This window comes from Anarrhichthys ocellatus, unplaced genomic scaffold (genome assembly GCF_004355925.1).
Source record: "Anarrhichthys ocellatus isolate YVR2014 unplaced genomic scaffold, GSC_Weel_1.0 scaffold1, whole genome shotgun sequence".
Lineage (NCBI taxonomy): Eukaryota > Metazoa > Chordata > Actinopteri > Perciformes > Anarhichadidae > Anarrhichthys > Anarrhichthys ocellatus.
This window is the reverse complement of record NW_022280031.1, coordinates 2,380,213-2,397,757: the sequence shown is the minus strand read 5'-3', so window position 1 is coordinate 2,397,757 and position 17,545 is coordinate 2,380,213. Positions and strand designations below refer to the sequence as shown.

The 17,545-nt window shown below is 41.1% G+C and overlaps 1 protein-coding gene across 4 annotated transcripts in view; it reads right to left on the bottom strand.

Moving 5' to 3' along the window:
- kif5ab (kinesin family member 5A, b) overlaps nt 1-17,545 on the bottom strand; it is a 56,243-nt gene that overhangs the window by 15,661 nt on the left and 23,037 nt on the right. For all 4 annotated transcript variants that reach the window (XM_031853791.1, XM_031853762.1, XM_031853772.1 and 1 more), the window contains exons 9-19: nt 17,391-17,495; nt 16,422-16,570; nt 14,970-15,118; nt 12,889-13,097; nt 11,166-11,234; nt 9,740-9,946; nt 6,818-6,964; nt 5,438-5,626; nt 4,532-4,649; nt 2,841-2,905; nt 977-1,086 (exon numbers count right to left, since the gene is read on the bottom strand). In XM_031853791.1, the coding sequence (XP_031709651.1) occupies nt 977-1,086; nt 2,841-2,905; nt 4,532-4,649; nt 5,438-5,626; nt 6,818-6,964; nt 9,740-9,946; nt 11,166-11,234; nt 12,889-13,097; nt 14,970-15,118; nt 16,422-16,570; nt 17,391-17,495 (1,517 nt within the window). The remainder of the gene's footprint in view (nt 1-976; nt 1,087-2,840; nt 2,906-4,531; nt 4,650-5,437; nt 5,627-6,817; nt 6,965-9,739; nt 9,947-11,165; nt 11,235-12,888; nt 13,098-14,969; nt 15,119-16,421; nt 16,571-17,390; nt 17,496-17,545) is intronic.

Below are 17,545 nucleotides of genomic sequence, written 5' to 3'. Positions count from 1 at the left end.
AGTCACATCCGAGCTGTACTATCTGGACAGGCGTTATGGCTAAGTAAAGGGGTACTGTACCTTTACTGTACAAATACATTCTGTTTTTTTAATATTTTTTAATGCCCCTTCCCTCTGCAAAAAGGTGCACGCCTATACATGCCACTGCATGTCCTATCAATTTGAACCATTTTCTTCTTTGATTCTTCTTGAATCTCAGAAGAACATTTATTGTACACCCGCTTTTGCTGCTCTGCTTTAAGGATCTGAAGGGCCACACTGCTCCACTCCACTGACCCACTGACATCCCTCCATCCATCCATTTACAAGCTGCTTATCCAAATCAGGCAATTCCAGCACGACCAGCAGAGTAGTCTTTTCATTCAGAAATCCTCTGCAGCTGCTCCTTGGGTGTTACCAGACACTCCCCGGTCAGCTGTGAAACCTACTTTAGTTCCTTAAGAGGGTCTGCCCTGCAGGCTGCTCCTTTACGGTCACGCCTGGTACAGAAAATCTTCCCAAGAAGGCACTTGAAATGGCCTGTTTTCTAGGAGCCCAAACAAGCCAAGTGGCTCCTCACATTGTGGTTCAGCAGCAGCTTGACTCTAAAGTCCTCACAAGCTTCAGCTTCCTAGTGCGACTACCCACACATATTGAATTCAGCCCCTCTTGCAGCTTGGGTGGGGCTTCGAGAAGTAGGGCCTTTTGAGAACTCAACTACTGACACCATGAATCCCGAAATTTTGGCATTTTCACACTGCTTGTGAGGGTGGAATTGAATTTCAGATTTGAGCCCACAGACAGCTGACAGAGTGGGTAAGCTGTCTGCTTCTGGAACCACATACAAACTGTATTATATAGAGCCAACAGTCTGTTCTGAAAGATAGAAGTAGAAAGGCCTATTTATGCCTAAAAAGTATTTCTAAAGCGGACCCCTAATTTAGAAATCCTGATGCAGTATATCAGAGAAGGTGAAGAATTACAATGGAGCACTGACTCAGTCAAGTCGTCGATGATCTCCTGCTTCTCATTGATCTCGTCTCGTAGGCGCCCAAGCTGTTTGCTGTGTGACTCACGATGTGACTCCATCTGCTGCTCCAGAGCCCTCTGAGGTACGAGCAACAAGAGTGTGTGAAAGACATACATTTAGAGAGAGTAGAGGTGGGAACCAATGGAAACCTAAATGACTAACGAACAAGAGGGGATATAATTACACACACCAGTGCAGATGTGGACAGAGAGAGCCACATGGGCATTACACACACACACACACTCACACACAAGGTTGTGTTATACACCGCCACTGAGTTTGAAGCATAGACTGTAGATGGACGACGCGACCCTACTTCTTTCCACTGTACAGAGGTGAAGCCAAAATATTTCACATAAGAGTCTGCGCAGTAGTAATTTGGGGGCTGGAGCCATGGTATCGAGGCCCCGCCTATACATCCACTTGAACCAACCGCAAGCAGAGCACGGCCACAGAATCACGGCTGTCAATCATGAAGTCAACCCCCTTTTTATAGAATCAAATAACTAATTAAAGCCAAACTAATCAAAAAAATGGGCACTTGAACATACATCAGCGTGATAAGAACTACCTAAAATGAAATTATTGGATGTGAACTTAAATGCTTTTTGTTTGGCCCATCTGCCATCCGCTATCATGGAGGGTGCGGGATGTATAACCTTTCCTGCAGCTAGCCACCAGGAGACGACCAAGGTGTTTTAGCTTCACTTTTGGGGAGCGGTCATGTCGTCCATCTATACATACAGTGTATGGTATGAAGTGAGACAAGGCTAATGAATCTGGTATGTGCCCTACACACACACACACAGATATGCACAAACAAACTCATGAACACGTGCACAAGTACAGCACAGGCAGATAATTCAAAACAATAAATACTTAATTGAAATCCCTGCATACAGAAAACCATGGGGCCTAGTAGTCATCCAGTACTAATGTGCTGCTGTGTAAAATGTAATGAAGCTGCTAGCTTTGACCCGCGACCCCAAACAGGTTAATCTAGGCATGATAGTGCCGAGAAAATTTGTCAAATAATTGAAAAATCAATGTACAGAAAATGTAATTTTTCCATCAAACATTAGCTGTTTCCAGCATCTCAAATGTGAGGACTTGCTGCTTTAGTCTATTTTGTGGTTGTGGACTGTTCACTTGAACAGTTTTTCTTGCCAAGAGCTTGGTGAGAAAATGCATACAAAATTGGACACAACTGATCAAAACATAGAAAACTGGAAAGTGTGTAAAAAAAAAACAAAAAGTCTGCCAACCAGCACGTCTGAAGTTCACTAATTAACAATCTATTTTATGTGTGATAAAAATAACAAATGGTGGTTATGTTTCTGAACATCTGTTGGCTGGGACCAGTTGCTAGACAGCCAGCAAAGACTCCAGGAAGTAACTCCTCCGAACCAATAAATAGTCAGACACATAACCCCCCACCCCCTTAAACTGAAAATTACCATTTTTTTCGCTACGATGTTTTTACATTTGGACTGAGTCCGCCTAACCGTTTCCAGTCTCACGCTAGGCTAAGCTAAACTAAATCATATAGACGTGTGAGTGGCATGGATCTTCTCATCTAACCAGCAGGAAGAAGGTCAAATAACATATTTCCCAAATTGTTAAACTATTCCTTAAAAAAAAAAAAAAATACTGTTAGTTGCAGGCCTGGTTTACAATCATGATCTGATGTACAAGCCTAGACACAGTATGCGCACACATGACTGCACACTCGTGGAGACAGACAAACGCATCACACCTGCAGTTAGCTGAGTGCTGAGGCGTGCGACAAAAGGTCATCACACTACGTTGTTCTCACTGTAGTCATGGTTACCTTTATATCACAGGACTCCTGGGCAGATGAGTGATGGTCCCCGCCGGTCACCTTTGCCATTCTCTCTAAAACAAAACACACACCCATTCAAGAGAACAACAGTGAGAGAAACCGAGACAGAGCAGATAAAAGACACTGATGAAGATGGAAGAGGTGACAGTCACCTGACTTTGACAGCACAACAGTACTGCTGCTTCATGTTGACAGCGAGGTCAGCGTGATCCAAAGCCGTGCCTCGGGTGCAACAACACATATTATTTAATGTGACATCTATTGTGTTACGCCGATCTGACGTTAACTCACTGCTGTTCCTGGTGTCGGATGATGACATTACAGAGCCCTCTACCTCGCATCAGGCTCGGTGATCAACGCGTCCTGTGGCACGTTGTATCTGTCTACTTCTGTAATGACTGAAAGACCGCATGCCTCAAGTGTAGAGTAGGGCCAAAATTGATTTACCCGCCCATAATCCACCAAACGACTCCTCGGGAATACTGACTTGCATTGCCTTTGGCCTGATTGGTGAATTGCATCAGTGTCCTGTGAATATCTGCAGTTAGATGGACTTAGCATACATTTTCAAATGTACGATTAATCCATTCATGCTGGTGCTATAAAAGGCTTTGGAGCCGAAGCTGTTCATCGGTGTTTACCGTTGTTCTTTCTTGACAGGACAAAAAGGCTCCTGGCACAGACTAAAACGCTCCACTGAAGCCATAGTTTTAATCAGCACTTCCTCAAAGTTCCAGTTCGGTGGAACTTAAACACAGTGATACCTTTGCTGTCTTTTTCATGGTTTACTTTGTCTACACATGATTTTGTTTTGCTGGGTCCCAACATTCAACTTTTTTTTGACTTTGGCATCGCAAGTCATTTATTAAGTAAAATGTAGCTCAATCTACATATTGTCCTTCACTGTGCAGTGAGCAAGAAGACATTTTCCTACTTCACTTTAGACTTGGAATAAACACTTCCTGCTTTGTTATTTCGATCACGTAGATAAAACATCTCAACCTGAGCCGGGGGGGCGAAGACATTTTTATTACAAATCCGTACCTGTACATTGTATATGTGCTGCACTGACTGTGATTATTCAATATTGATCCTTGAACCCTGGGCTTGGCTAGATTGTTAGATTTCACCTCAAAAGCTTGGTTTATGTACTCTTACAAATATGCTGCATCCTCAACCTGGCTGTGTATTTCAGCATCTAGTATTTCAGAGTAGAACACTGAGATTATACAGTCCATCCATCGCCACTTTAGTAACACTAGCAACACGGCTCTGTGGATTGCAAAGTTGGTCATTTAGTCCATCGCTGTAGTCCAGAAAAAAGAATCTAACTATTGGATGGATTGCTATGAAATTTGGTGCACACATTAATTTCCCCTCAGAGTGAATCCTGATCCTTTCACTTTTCATCTAGCTTCATCACCAGGTCAACATTTTAGTTTGTCCAGTACAGCGTAGCCATCATCATCAGATAGAGGCTAATTTGTGGTTGGTGCTTTTTAGGAAATGTTAGCATGCTAACAGACTAAACTAGGATGGTGAATATGGTTAGCATTATCATTGTGAGCATGTTAGCATGCTGACATCAGCATTCAGGTCAAAGCATTGCTGTGCTACTGTTGCACTTCAATTATTATAGTTTTTTTTTTTTACTCTACTAAAATATAACATTAGTCTACCTTGAGCTTGGAGTTTGGCCAGCTCCTCGCTCAGAGAGTCGTAGCTGTCCTCCAGCTTCCTCTTCTTCAGCTCCACGTTCTGCATGTAGTCCGTTAGAGAGCGGATCTTTGCCTCGTGCTGAAAGTCAGAAGACAGCGTCTCAGATGCAGAAAGTGACCTCTACAATACAACGCTTTACACCAAGGGTAAAATGTACTATTTACTCACTGTGAAATGGATATAATCTACATTTAATATGGCCTTCATAATTTATTTGGGAGTTTAATTCAAATGTGAAACACTTTAGAATTGTAAACACTTAGTCAGTGGTACCAGACAGTAGAAATATGGAATATATAATGCACCTTAATATTTGACTATTTTTAACATAGAATACTTAATATCAGGAAAACCTTTTTAAAAAGCAATTCCTAACTCTCATGAAGGCAGATCAACTGTAATATTTACCTGAAACAGCCGACATGAACCCTGTATTTGGCAGGTTAATTTTATCCTCAGCCCATAATAGTTAAACTCACAACATCATGCCTTCAAGCAACCACGTAAATACAAAAAATACAAAACACGCAATCCTTTAAGAATCAGGACAGTTTGTACACTAAAAACTTCTGATGTGCTGTTGCCACAAACAGTTGAGTGACATTTCCAGCCCACTGCTCTTCATCAGAGTGATTAATATTAAACAAAGGCCCACGTAAGTATCTGTGATGTTAATTAGTCTGATGAAGACTGGAAACGTCAATCTCTCATTGGTGATTATAATAAATATTTTGCACTGGGAAGTTTCAGTGTATATTGTTCTGATTTCTCCACATCAATCCCAACATTTCCTGCGACACTGACAGATTTACCAACTTTTTTCTTGGACCAGATGTTTTCAGCTATTTGCTCCATCAGTCCCTCACCTGTGAAACGAGGAGGTGACATGAGGACAGCTCTCTACACGTCTCCTCCATCTTGCGGTGAGACTCCATCTGGATGTTCTCCAGGTGGCGGCAGCGCTTCACCATGGACTTAACCTCTGACTTTATCTTACTGATGTAGAGGCGGGCCACTGTGAACTCCTCCTCGATCGCACCACTGACCTCCATTGGCTGCAGACAAATGAGGTAGAGAGAAAGTGAGACTGTTAATAGAGTAGTGGAGACTTTTAGTTAAGATTGAGCGAGGACGATTTAAAGACAGCTGGGAAGTTAAAAGGCGAGGGCGGCATCTTAGAAACTCTTTCTGACATCTTGTGGGCACATCCATTAGGTTAATAGCATCATTTAGCAGATGCCGTGACTCAGATGCTCTGAAATGAACAGCTAAGATACATCAGTGGATATGCCCATTGCCTATCCCCAGGTGAAATATTGAAATCTTGATAGTCGACGGAAATGCAAATACCGACTATAATGCATGGCTCTGCAGCTGGAACTCACACAGCCACAAACACACAGGTATTTCTTTTAAATGCTCATCAAGATTCTCAAACTCCCCCAGATGCCTAACACGTCAGGTTGAATTAGAGAGAAACGTATAAAATGATGCACTAGACATTTTAAATGTTCCACTCTGTCTTAGGTTTTAATGTTCCACTCAGTGCATGTTTGATACAGCTTTACTGTATTTACACATAACTATTTAATTGACATTGCAGTACAGTTTGAACGTTTGAAGCCTTATCTGTTTTTGCTCAGCTTTATTTACAGGTTACATGTCTTAACCAGGCACTCCATATATTGTTATTTCCAGAATTAGTTCGGATATTCAGTCATTTCGTAATTTTACGTGTGAGTGGACCTATACATGTTGCAAGACAATGGTTTTTAATTGTTTTTTTTAGAGATGTTCATCTACAAGCTCAATTTGTCCAAGTACCCTCTTGAGTACAAGTCACCTTGGTTGGGAAGGTGTTTGGTATTTTTTTGATAGGATCTGGATTAATAAGCAACACCTTTTTTAATATGATTTTAAAAGCATGTATGGACATTCCTTCTCAGACACGTCATGTTCACTGGAAAGAGTAAGATGCGCTGATTACAGAAGTCTGTGTGTGACATCTATGCGCTCTAAATATTTACTCTAAAATGAGGAGGGTGCAGTTTTTTTCTGGTTAATTGTATCGGTTGTGTCCAAATAGTTAAATGTTTCTGACTTTGATTGTGGGCGACTATAGAGATTCAAACATTTGGGTAGAGAAGTTTGAAACAGTAAGAAATATTAAAAACTGCATTCAAATCAAATGTCTCGTCTTTTGTCAGACACAATGTCTCCAAGCCTGCATTTTGCATCTCACTCACCAGCTTGATGTCCTTGTTTCCAACGATGGTGCTGAACTCACTCAGGTCCCTCATCAGACCGTTAAGGATCTCAGAGATGCGTTTCCTTTGGTGGCTGCTCACTGCCTTGATACGAGACAGCTCTGCCTCTAAAGCCATGAGCTGAGCCTGTTGAAGAATGAAATGAAAGAGTGAACACAGAGGAAGACGAGAGAGGAAGTTCAGAAAACAGAGGGGAACACCAGGAGAGAACATTGTGTAGAAGATTGAGAGTATTTCAACCTCCAAACACACACACAGCTGCGAGACCCAGTTCAACCCCTGACCTCATTCTCATCCAACAAATCCGAGTAGCAAAAACAGAACAGCCACTAAATTACAAATCAATAAACTACTGAGATAGGGGCTGATGGCAGCGGCGCTGGATGAAAGCATCTGGGAGAGTGAATTATGGAGCTCCATTTTGTACAGCAGGCAGCTGCACCATTGAAGGTCCAATGGCTCGAACATGATGAAACAGTTTGGGTCCAATCGATAATTCTACAGGGCTAAAGAAAATAAAGTTCAAGAGGATGGTTAACCATTTACCACCTTAAATACAGTAACATTAACTCCGTAATTAGCCTCTCCATCTTCATCTCCCTCATTAACTTCAAGCCATGTGATCATTTTCCAGGTCACTTCCCATGTCAAAACATTAACTTTGCACAAAAGGTAGGAAATAATTAACAGAAAATCAATCGATTCATGGGTAAGTAAAAGCAAATGTGGTCAATGAAAAACATTGATGAAGCGATTCGGAAGAGAAGAGATGATTTGTTGAATGATGAATGGAATTAATCATAACGATAGAAAGGGTGGACGGATGGATGAAAGAAGGTGCTTAAAAGGACCAGAAGAATGGCAGCGACAGTGAGCGATGGCATGGCCTCCTGCAGAAGAAGAGAGGAGCCTCCACTGAAAGCAAGATGAAGGTTGCTGAGGTGAACGTGGGGTAAAGACAGTGATGAATGTACTCCATTGCACCATTTTTCTAGGTCAATGCCGCTCCATGTCTACTGTAGATATAGAAAAAATGTAAATCTGCAACACTGCACATTAGCATAACAGCTGGGATGCAGAAAATAGAGAATTTGTAATGAGGAGTGAGAGGGAATGGAGTTGGAAAAGCCCATGTGAGGCTGGGATAAGAGGATTTATTGTCAGACTGCCAGGCGCGTCTCTGAGAGGACATCGTGTCAGGTGAGAGGTCAGGGCAGAACAGGCTAAAACATCTATAGTGAAGGCGTACTAAGTTATATAACTGAGGAAAGAAGGAGGTTTAAGCTGGCTTTAGAAGACTTAACGGTGCAGTGAGTAGTTACATTGTCAGTTCTGTTTATCAATTTCTGGACCAGCTTTAGAGAGAGACAGAGAGGGAGGAGAGGACACTGTGGCGTGTAAAACGGACGAATGAAATATTGAGGAGGTTTCAAGAAGGTGAATAATGGTCCACTCTGTCCACTGAGTCAGTCACAATGACTTCATTAACCGACTGGCCAGCTCTGACAATAGTCTCTTACCTCGAATACAAACCTTTAAAATCATCAATACACACTGTAAGAAGATTTGTACTGAGCTGCTTCTCTGATAAACTCTTTCCACATTTAAAAGCGCCTGAAAACTGGGATTGAAATTGAATATTTCTCAATGACATTTAATATTCACAACCAAGTAAGCAACAATCAAAGTTTAAGAAGTTTAACAGCTTTTGATTAAAATGTTACTGAACTCTGATGCACGGAAGTACATACAACTGAGCCCCGCCCAAACCAGTAAAAAGTCTGTAAAACAAAATACAGAAATAGCCCAAACTGGTTCAACTTTGAACAAATACCATGTCCATGAGGGATCCCAACACTCTACCACGAAGAAGCTAACTGACGAAAAAAGTTTCAGCGTATTTGAGTTCTCTAGACTTCAAAACTAAAAACATCTTCAGACCGTCACTAATTGAAAATTCTGTTTTTAAGACTTTTCAAAGCCTTAAAAACTGACATGAATATGTTTGGTGCTATACATAGTCATGGAAAGGATTGTTTTATTAAAGTGGAATATCATTAATCACTAATTTCACAGGCTTTTGCAGATGAACTATGCCAGATTTAATCAACCGCAATTTAATCTTTGCCAACATTGAATGCTGTCCTCATGTGAACCTGCTATTTAGTGAAAATCCCGGCTTTAGAGCGACTTTGTGAGATTGCTTTGAAAACGGACCATAACCAAATCAAAAGTCAGCCTCCGAGAGAAATCCAGTTTTTAACTGTTTATTTATGGTCATAGTGCAAAACAACCAGCCACGTCTCATAAAATTGACTGAGTCTGAGAGCAAATTCAGGGTTGAGCTAAAGAAATGCCAGTGCTGGCTGGAATTTGAACAATATTGGTGAATTTATGTCAAGTTGTTGATTAATGTCTGGAGTGAGTTTCCCTCTTTCCACCCTTTATATATGTATATAGTTCTTTCTAATACTTTTAGCCTTAGATGCATCTGTTCATGTCTGCTGGCTGCACAGTTAATCAGAATTTCTCTCTTAAATTTCCTTTCTCGCAGCTCTCTAATTTATCATTATCTCTCAAATTGCATTTTGAGCCAATAGCTCCACATATTCTGGAAAGACAGGGACTTAAATGGATAGATGGATGCTACATTTTATATGCCTAGATTTTATATGCCTAAATACTTCTTTCTTTTTTTTTCTAATTGTTTTTATTATATAATCCACAGCACATTTTGTCCATGCCTTTAATAACTAATCCTTCTCTGTTGCTGCCTCTTTGTTTTGATTTTTCTCTTCTTCATTCTTTCTGTCCTTCCCTGATCGGCCATTTTTACAGTATAGCAGAAATGTTTTTTCACCTCTATGTCAAGAAACTGAGCCTCCAGAGAGCCAAACCCACCATTTTCTTTGCGAGCTCTTCAGCCAGCAGTTTCTTCTGCACGCTCTTCTCCTCGACCTCCAGGCTCTTCTGGTCGTAGTTGACTGCCAGCTCCTCCAGGGCTTGGAGGACCTCCTTCACCTCGGCCTTAGCCGATTCATTCTCCGTCTGCAGCCTGCCGAGTTCCGACTGCACCCTATCGCTGTTACCCCTGAATGATGCTAGAAGCTGAGGGACACAGAAGTTTAACAACTTAATAGAAACTGTGAATAAAGAAAGATTTGATTGAAAAGAGCTTTGTGTACAACAAGCAGTGTCTTCATTATTCAAAAGGCAGAGCTGCTGGGTTTTAATAAAACATAATTGTGGAATTTATCTCGCTCTCTTGGTAGTAACAGATACGCCTGTGTACAAACCCTGTTACTCAAAACAGCTGTGATTTTACAGATAAAACACACTTTAAATATTCATCTTACTTAAACTCACTTGAAGCTGTAAGAGCGACATCATTTTGCCATCATGTTTTTTTTTTTTGCATGTGCACTGCTGCAGCCCATCGTGGGCCAGTTTACTGGATGGATGTCATTAAATGAAGATATTGCTCTACCCAGGGTGCCTGCATGTTTGAACTGTAGCATAAAGCTTCTGTTTGGCCAAATGGATGTAAAATCATGTTACTGTACACAAAGCTATGGTCGGGTATTCACCATCATGTCAGCTCAACCCGCAGGAGGCCCATTTGGGGATATGAATGAACCAATTTAGCAAATGTGGAGATTTTTACTGGGCAGTGCACTACATGCATAAGCTTGGTTCAGGCCGTTTAGCCCCCTGTTATGAATGCTGTAAATACTGTTGGTAATTGCATTTTAATAGTCCTTTAATTGCTGTTTTTCCCACAAGTAGCATATACAGACAGACCTGTTTCGTGTAGATTCATGTGAATAAAGGGCTGTACACCATTTCTATTAATTAAGAGGTCTCTAAATTCACAAAGATGGTGGAGTCATGCTCATCCACAGCATTCTAAATCACATATCGAATAATTAGAGAGCTTTTGTTTGTTTGCTTAACAGCTACAATGTTAGCCATGCCGACTAAAATAGGCAACAATGATCTTTCCCTTTTCGCACATCACGCTTCAATCCTTCATCAATCTTTGTGTCGATCCTTCCCTCCACTCATTCGTGTCTGAGCAGCCACTAAAACCCATTCTATTCTAAACTGCTGTTAAACACGGAAATACACTTACTATTGAACAATAATACTTTATTTTCTTCAAGTGCTTTCTGGCACCTGAAAAATGTTTTCTCATCCGTCTCAAGGACGAGGGAATAAACCTCTCGCAGCTGACTTCTATTCAAAGGGAGGTATAGATTACAACATGCAGCCTACTGTGAGCCGCTTAACCAAACTGATCAACGGATGTAAAACCGAAGTCTTTTACCTCCTCCTGGTCAAGCATCTGCTCCTTCAGTTTCTCCACCATCTGGCTCTGGTGGTTGATCTCATCATCCTTCACAGGCAAAGAGACAGTACATTTACAGTGTATGACACAAACTTGTACATTACAGATACTTTGTACATTGCGTGTATTTTGGGTTCTATGTCCAACAACGACTATAAGTTTTGAGCTTGCACTAACTGCATAAATGAGAGATATGGAGTAGGAAAAAAAAATGAATACAGTAGAACCATGGACAAAAGCACAGATTATCTTTGAGTATGTTAAATCACAACTCAAAAAACAGATATTTGATGGTCTGTGGTCAACTGATCATGCATCACCTAAAGGCAGGGGTCACTAATAGTCAGAGTCCGGACTCAGACGCCGTTGTATCTGGACCCTGGACTTACCGATAGATAATTGAGAATTATGACATTTTCACGGAGCGCTTCTTTTAACTGGAGCAGCTTTTCTAGCATTTACGGCACTCGTTTAGCGGTCCAGGAAACACACCAACCAAATATGTGAGTAGTAAACCATCTCACGCTTATGCTACTCGGGCCAATCACATGTGTGTATTCCGATAACTATCGCCCTCATCTCGAGTAAGATAAACACACACACACATGAGAGACGGGGAGAGAGACCCAACAGTCGGAAAAAGTATGTGAGTCAGATGAGTTATTGACATGCTCGAAAAAGAGAAATGTGGACAGCTTAACCAGAGTCTTTAACCAAGAATGAACAGACTCTTATGTGTATTATTCCCACAACCAGTTCAAAACCAGTATGTCTCATATGTTCAGAGACTGTGACGATTATTAAAAGCGACAATGTGAAGAGCCCCTACGAGACAAAGCACAACTCTTTTGAGCAAACGTACCAACTCACATCCGAAATGAAGGCACAGAAAAATAAACCTAAGAGACAAATATCATCAGAATGATGAATTCACTGTCCAACAATGATGTTAATAGAGAGGAATAGAGCTGAAACAAGTGGTTTAAATAACACACAGATAAAATCCCTGCACACAATTTTCTCTTTTTAGAAGATAAGAATATAATATCGTGGCTCTTTTGATTGACATCACTTCTACATGAATAAACTGAATTTAAAGCTGCAGGACAATTCAGTTAAATACATTTCTCTAAAAGTACTTTATTTTAAAAGCCACCTTTTTCAAAAGCTTTCTGTTATGCATTGTTTTTTTGTATCCAGCCCTTATTTTACTTGAAATGAGAGAAGAACATTTATGTATTATTACAGTATGAATTATTTACAATTAATAAATATCTCATGTCTTTTTATGTGACTGAAAAAGACAAGGCTATTTTCCCCCTCATACGCATTGAAAAGGAAATACAAACTGTGGAACTCAATTGATACACCACTGGTTCTGCATATTAAATGGAACATCTGTTCATAAAAGCAATAAAATGACACACTACAATACCGTGGAGCACATACATGAGCATGTGTTAAATAAATCAAAACATGAATGCTTTTTAGTGTAGAACATTACTATTTCCCCGATGACCTTCATTCCCAAGAGTTACAACATCAGTCACGACTATGTGTCTGATCCTGAACTCATTAATATGAATAATACATGTACGATATGCTCTTTGTGTTCATGTGTGCATACCATTACATCCATTGAGAGTTACCAGCTCTAAATTCATGAACAGAAATGCTCCTGATGCGGCATCCGTTCATTCACCTTATCATCCAGCTGTTTGTAAAGCTTGCGGATCTCCTCCTCATACTTCTGCCGCTCCTCTGCAGAGATGTGAACCACAATGGAGGAGGCAATGGAGCGAGGACTGCAGGGACTGCAGATGTCGACAAGCAGCTCCTCAGATTCAGGAGGCACCAGGGAGACGTCCTCTGATCCTGGGCTCAGATCCTTTAACACAGCGACATCCTCACCTAAAGACGAGAGACAGAATATTGGATTTCTTTCGTAAATGCGAAACGTTCTTACCTCTGCCAAATCCTCCGCTATGGATTAATGCATAAAAAAGGGATTAGTGGACTTATCTTCAGCATAGGTCATTAATACATTTATATCCCAGGTTTCAGATATTTCTGTGCCATAAATGAGCTTCCTTATAAAACAGCAGTATAACATACCAGACCTTAAATTAAAATGTCAGTTGAGTCGTGTCTGGCTTTGGTTCAGAAGAAAAAGAGGGGAGCCATGAAATGCACAAAAGTGAGAAAATTCAGTATGCTAATTGTACACAAGTTCATCCTGGACCTAAAAGTTCAACAGTGTTCGTCTCAGGGAGTTCCTGGCCTGAGGTGGGCAACAGTATAGGGAGCAGAGATGGAGGAACGGGGGCAACGATGTTGTCAAAATTATACATTAGGAAATTAAAAGTACTAAATTGTGAGAGAGCCTCTCAGGCAGATGGTGAAGGGAAAAGTTGTGTGTGTGTGTGTGTGTGTGTGTGAGAGAGAGAGAGAGAGAGAAGAGTAACAGAGGAATGAAGCAGTTAAAGGAATCATTTTCACTGATAGCTGTTCAATAAAGATGTGTTACAGTGTTTTTTAAATTCAGGTCAAGCACCGAGAGAATCCTCTCCGAGAAATAAATCGGAAAAGATTCATTACGTGGCTTGAATGTCAGCCCATCACTACCATTGAGTGCACTGACATTTAAACTGACTTACAGCCCAGCAGGAGACGATGCCTAGAAGTGTGTGCGTGCTCGTCATTAAGAGTAAATTTGTTCGTGTTCAGTGCTTCACGTGTGGTGTTTTTTTGCGTGTGAACTTACACAGGTATGTGTGTGCTAACATGGGAGAAGTTACGGCTTCCCTGTAGAAGTGATTAGCCCTTGTCACCATGAGGATTACTAATACACAAGGATTCATAAAAAAAAATAAAGCCTTCGGCACAATGAGAGGAGAATCCAATTATACAAAGTGTAAAATCTGAATAACAGTTGCCAGTAGAAGTGACCAGAAAGGGATTTTCAAGTGTTTGGGCACAAGTCCAGCAAGTCTGTTTGGCTGCTATCCTCCCACATCTCCACTGGCATGTATTCAGATGACATCAAATGAGGTTAAATCTGCACTTAGGTGGACTGAAAAATAATGTCTGCAGGCTAGCTGGCTGGTAATTTTTGTATTCCTCTTAGTCAGTGCTCTTCCATGCATGAAACAGGAACAAGCACTATGTGTAGAGGGTTTTCTATAGGAGACCACTGCACTTCTATTGCTTCACTGTACAGGAAGCTGATCTTTTTCACCATACATTAAATCAATTACTTAGTGCCCTGGCTGATGATGATTTTCTTGCATTCCCTTTGTGTCATTAACTATTATATTTTTAGCCATACATATCTCAACTACTATTGGTGTGATTGCCGTACAATTTGGTACACACATTCATGTCCCACACAGGGTGTTTTGCACTCCTTTCGTCTAGTGGCAGCAGGGGATTTTTTTTATTTGTCCACTACTTTCGTTAATGACCAAATATCTTCAAAAACGAATGAAATTGCAACGTATAGCCATCCTCAGCAGTAGTTAGGAAGTGAAACTAAAATGGTGAGCATGCTAAACATATCTGCTAAGTATCAGCATGTTGTCATGGTCACTGTGAACATTAGCTCAAAGCAAAGCCTCTCAGCTGCAAGAGTGGCTGTAGACTTAACAATTAAATACACTTTGCACAAGGTACTGATCATGTCTAAATGCCTTGGCAACAAGTTTCAGAGTTCTTCTCCGGCAGAAGAGTTAAAATATTCCATGTATTTGTGAGCTGGCAGCGTGATATCTGTAAGAGTATTACCGTTCCTCCAGCGATTCAGCTCAGTCTCCAGTCTTTGAACAGTCTCCTTCAATGACCTGTTCTTCTCCTTCTCCTTTTCGTACTTCTTCTTCCACTGCTCTGCTGTGAGCTCAAGGTTCACTGATACAGTATTTCTAATGGTCTTGGCTCTAATTGGAGGGATGCAAGGCAAAACAGAGAAAGGGGAAAAGATACAGAAAAGAAGGGGGAATAAAGTGTGTGAGAGAACAGCAGAGAACAGACGAACTGTCAACGAGGGTATTTCAGCCCCCGCGGCTCAATGAAAATGGGCTTGCATCTCATTAATTGGTATGCAAATTGGGTTTCTGACAACTGTGTTTGATGGTGCAAGTAGGTAGAGGAAGGTAAACTGAGAGGCAAGAATTCAAAATGTGAAAACCCTTCTGACCTTAAAACATGTAAAACATATTCACCACATCAACATATAGCAGTCATACAGTTAATAAGAGGATGAGGGTACTGTATGTATGCGACTATAAATCATTGCTCAATCATGACGCAAATGAGTGGCGTCACAGAGTTGAAATATTCATGATGCTACGGCCAAAGCACTCAGCTCCGGCTGTGAATTTCACATCAGTGGTTATCACTTAATTTCACACTCCAGTGAGAAAGCACTGTGTTGTCCTTGTTAATTTATTCCTTGATATTAGTGCAACAAAGATACTAAGATAGTGAAATGCTGACACTCAAACATCAGGGAACAATAAAGTTAATGTTGAACAAAGCAGTAATGGCTAATTTATGCACCGTGTACCCAAATCCGACCATCGACCTGCACATTCCACACAAACCTGTACATTTGTGGACCTGTGCATCGTCACTCGATACAGATTGTCAAATATCTGTTTAATATCACGTCATAGTATTTGTAGCATATTGATTTTAAGAAAGATCAATCACGGTGTGAAATAGCTACTGCGGCTGACAGATCAGAGACCAAGCCTTCTCCTCATTAAAGTCAAATATCTGCTGCGGATTCTGTCAGTCCTTTTGCTCGGTCATGCATTATTTAGTTCAACCAACAACACTCTTGTGTCAGTCACTATTCAAAGAATATATTGGGAGAGGAAAAAGGCTGGAGATAGATAAGGAGGCTTTTTCAGGACCTTCCTATCAGCGTTTCTTTGAGTGGACCATGAGCAATAGGAGCAGATAGCTGGCAAGTGTACCAAATCTCTGCTTCTACAAGTGCAGCTTATCCTTAAGATTACAAAAAAAAAACTCTTTAAGCATTCGCAGCATGATGAGGAACAACACACAAACCCTTCCTCTACAGAAGCAAAGTTTGAGGCAGTAATATGTGAACAGCATGTCGGAGATGTAAACATTTCAGCAGAAAAACATCCCCCAACAGCAACAGCTGAAGCTGAGCAAGACAGACATGCACAGGGCAGCAGCCCATGGCTACTTAGCACGGAAGCTTGTTACCGTTGGCCAAACATCAACGTGGATTTGGTCTCTGAATCATTGTAGCTGGAGGGAGAGCAACAGATGAACATGGTGGTGCGACAGTTCCCGCCAAGCGAGTCCTGCAAGATGCGAGTCATTTTGCTGTCACGGTACGGCACGTGAGATTTCTACAAAGACATGAAGAGAGGAAGAAAGAGAGGCATAAAAAAAGACTGACAGAAGGCGATTAAAAGAGCTTGGAGGACATTCTGAATAACGGTATTGCACCGTGCGCATGCCTTTCTTCTTAAAAGCTAAATATACGTCTTGTGAGCATCAGAACAGAACAAAGAAAGAAGAGGGTTTTCTCCATCTGCTGCATCATTCACAGTTTTACCTTTTTAACCTCTGGAACGCCTTCAAAAAGATTGTGTCCTTGCTCGATGAACAAAAAAATGAATGCCGCTTGCTTTATGAAAGATTTGTGAGACATTTACAGTCTGTGACCTTTTCGATTAGGTTTATGAGGAGTTCGCTAAGCCTTCTGAGTTATATAATAAGAGATGCTGAGTACTTTAATTACGCCGATGGAGCTTGGAAGGAGTATAGAGTGGGCAGAATGCATTGAGTGGTTGAATTCGCTGGTTAAATTTGGTGAAATATGGAAATAGGTTACCAGCTGTAGCAGCGTTATGGTCTGTGGAAGAAGGGGACAGACTACCTAACATGTCACTGGAAATGTTTGCTTTCTACAATATCTGTGCATGGTAATTATGGCAGTGTAGTGCTAATGTCATGAAAATATTGTTGTTATTGTAAATAAAATATAGTTAAAGGAACAGGTCGACATTAGATGAGAAGATTAAGCAGTTTCGATCTTCTCATCCAGCTCTCGGCAAGAAGGGAAATAAGCACATTTCCAATAAATGCCGAACTACTCCTTTAAGGTAGGGGTATGGGCATATATAAGATAGATAAGAAAGCCTGCAGAGAATTTCTCCACCGTACCGTTCCTTCGGCCAAGGCTGAGATGACGTTCCCCAGGGCCGACAGAGACTTGTTGATGTTCTTGGCCTCATCCAGCACTGCTCCCTCTGCACCCGTCTTACTGACCTGACACACACACACACACACACACACACACACACACACACACACACACA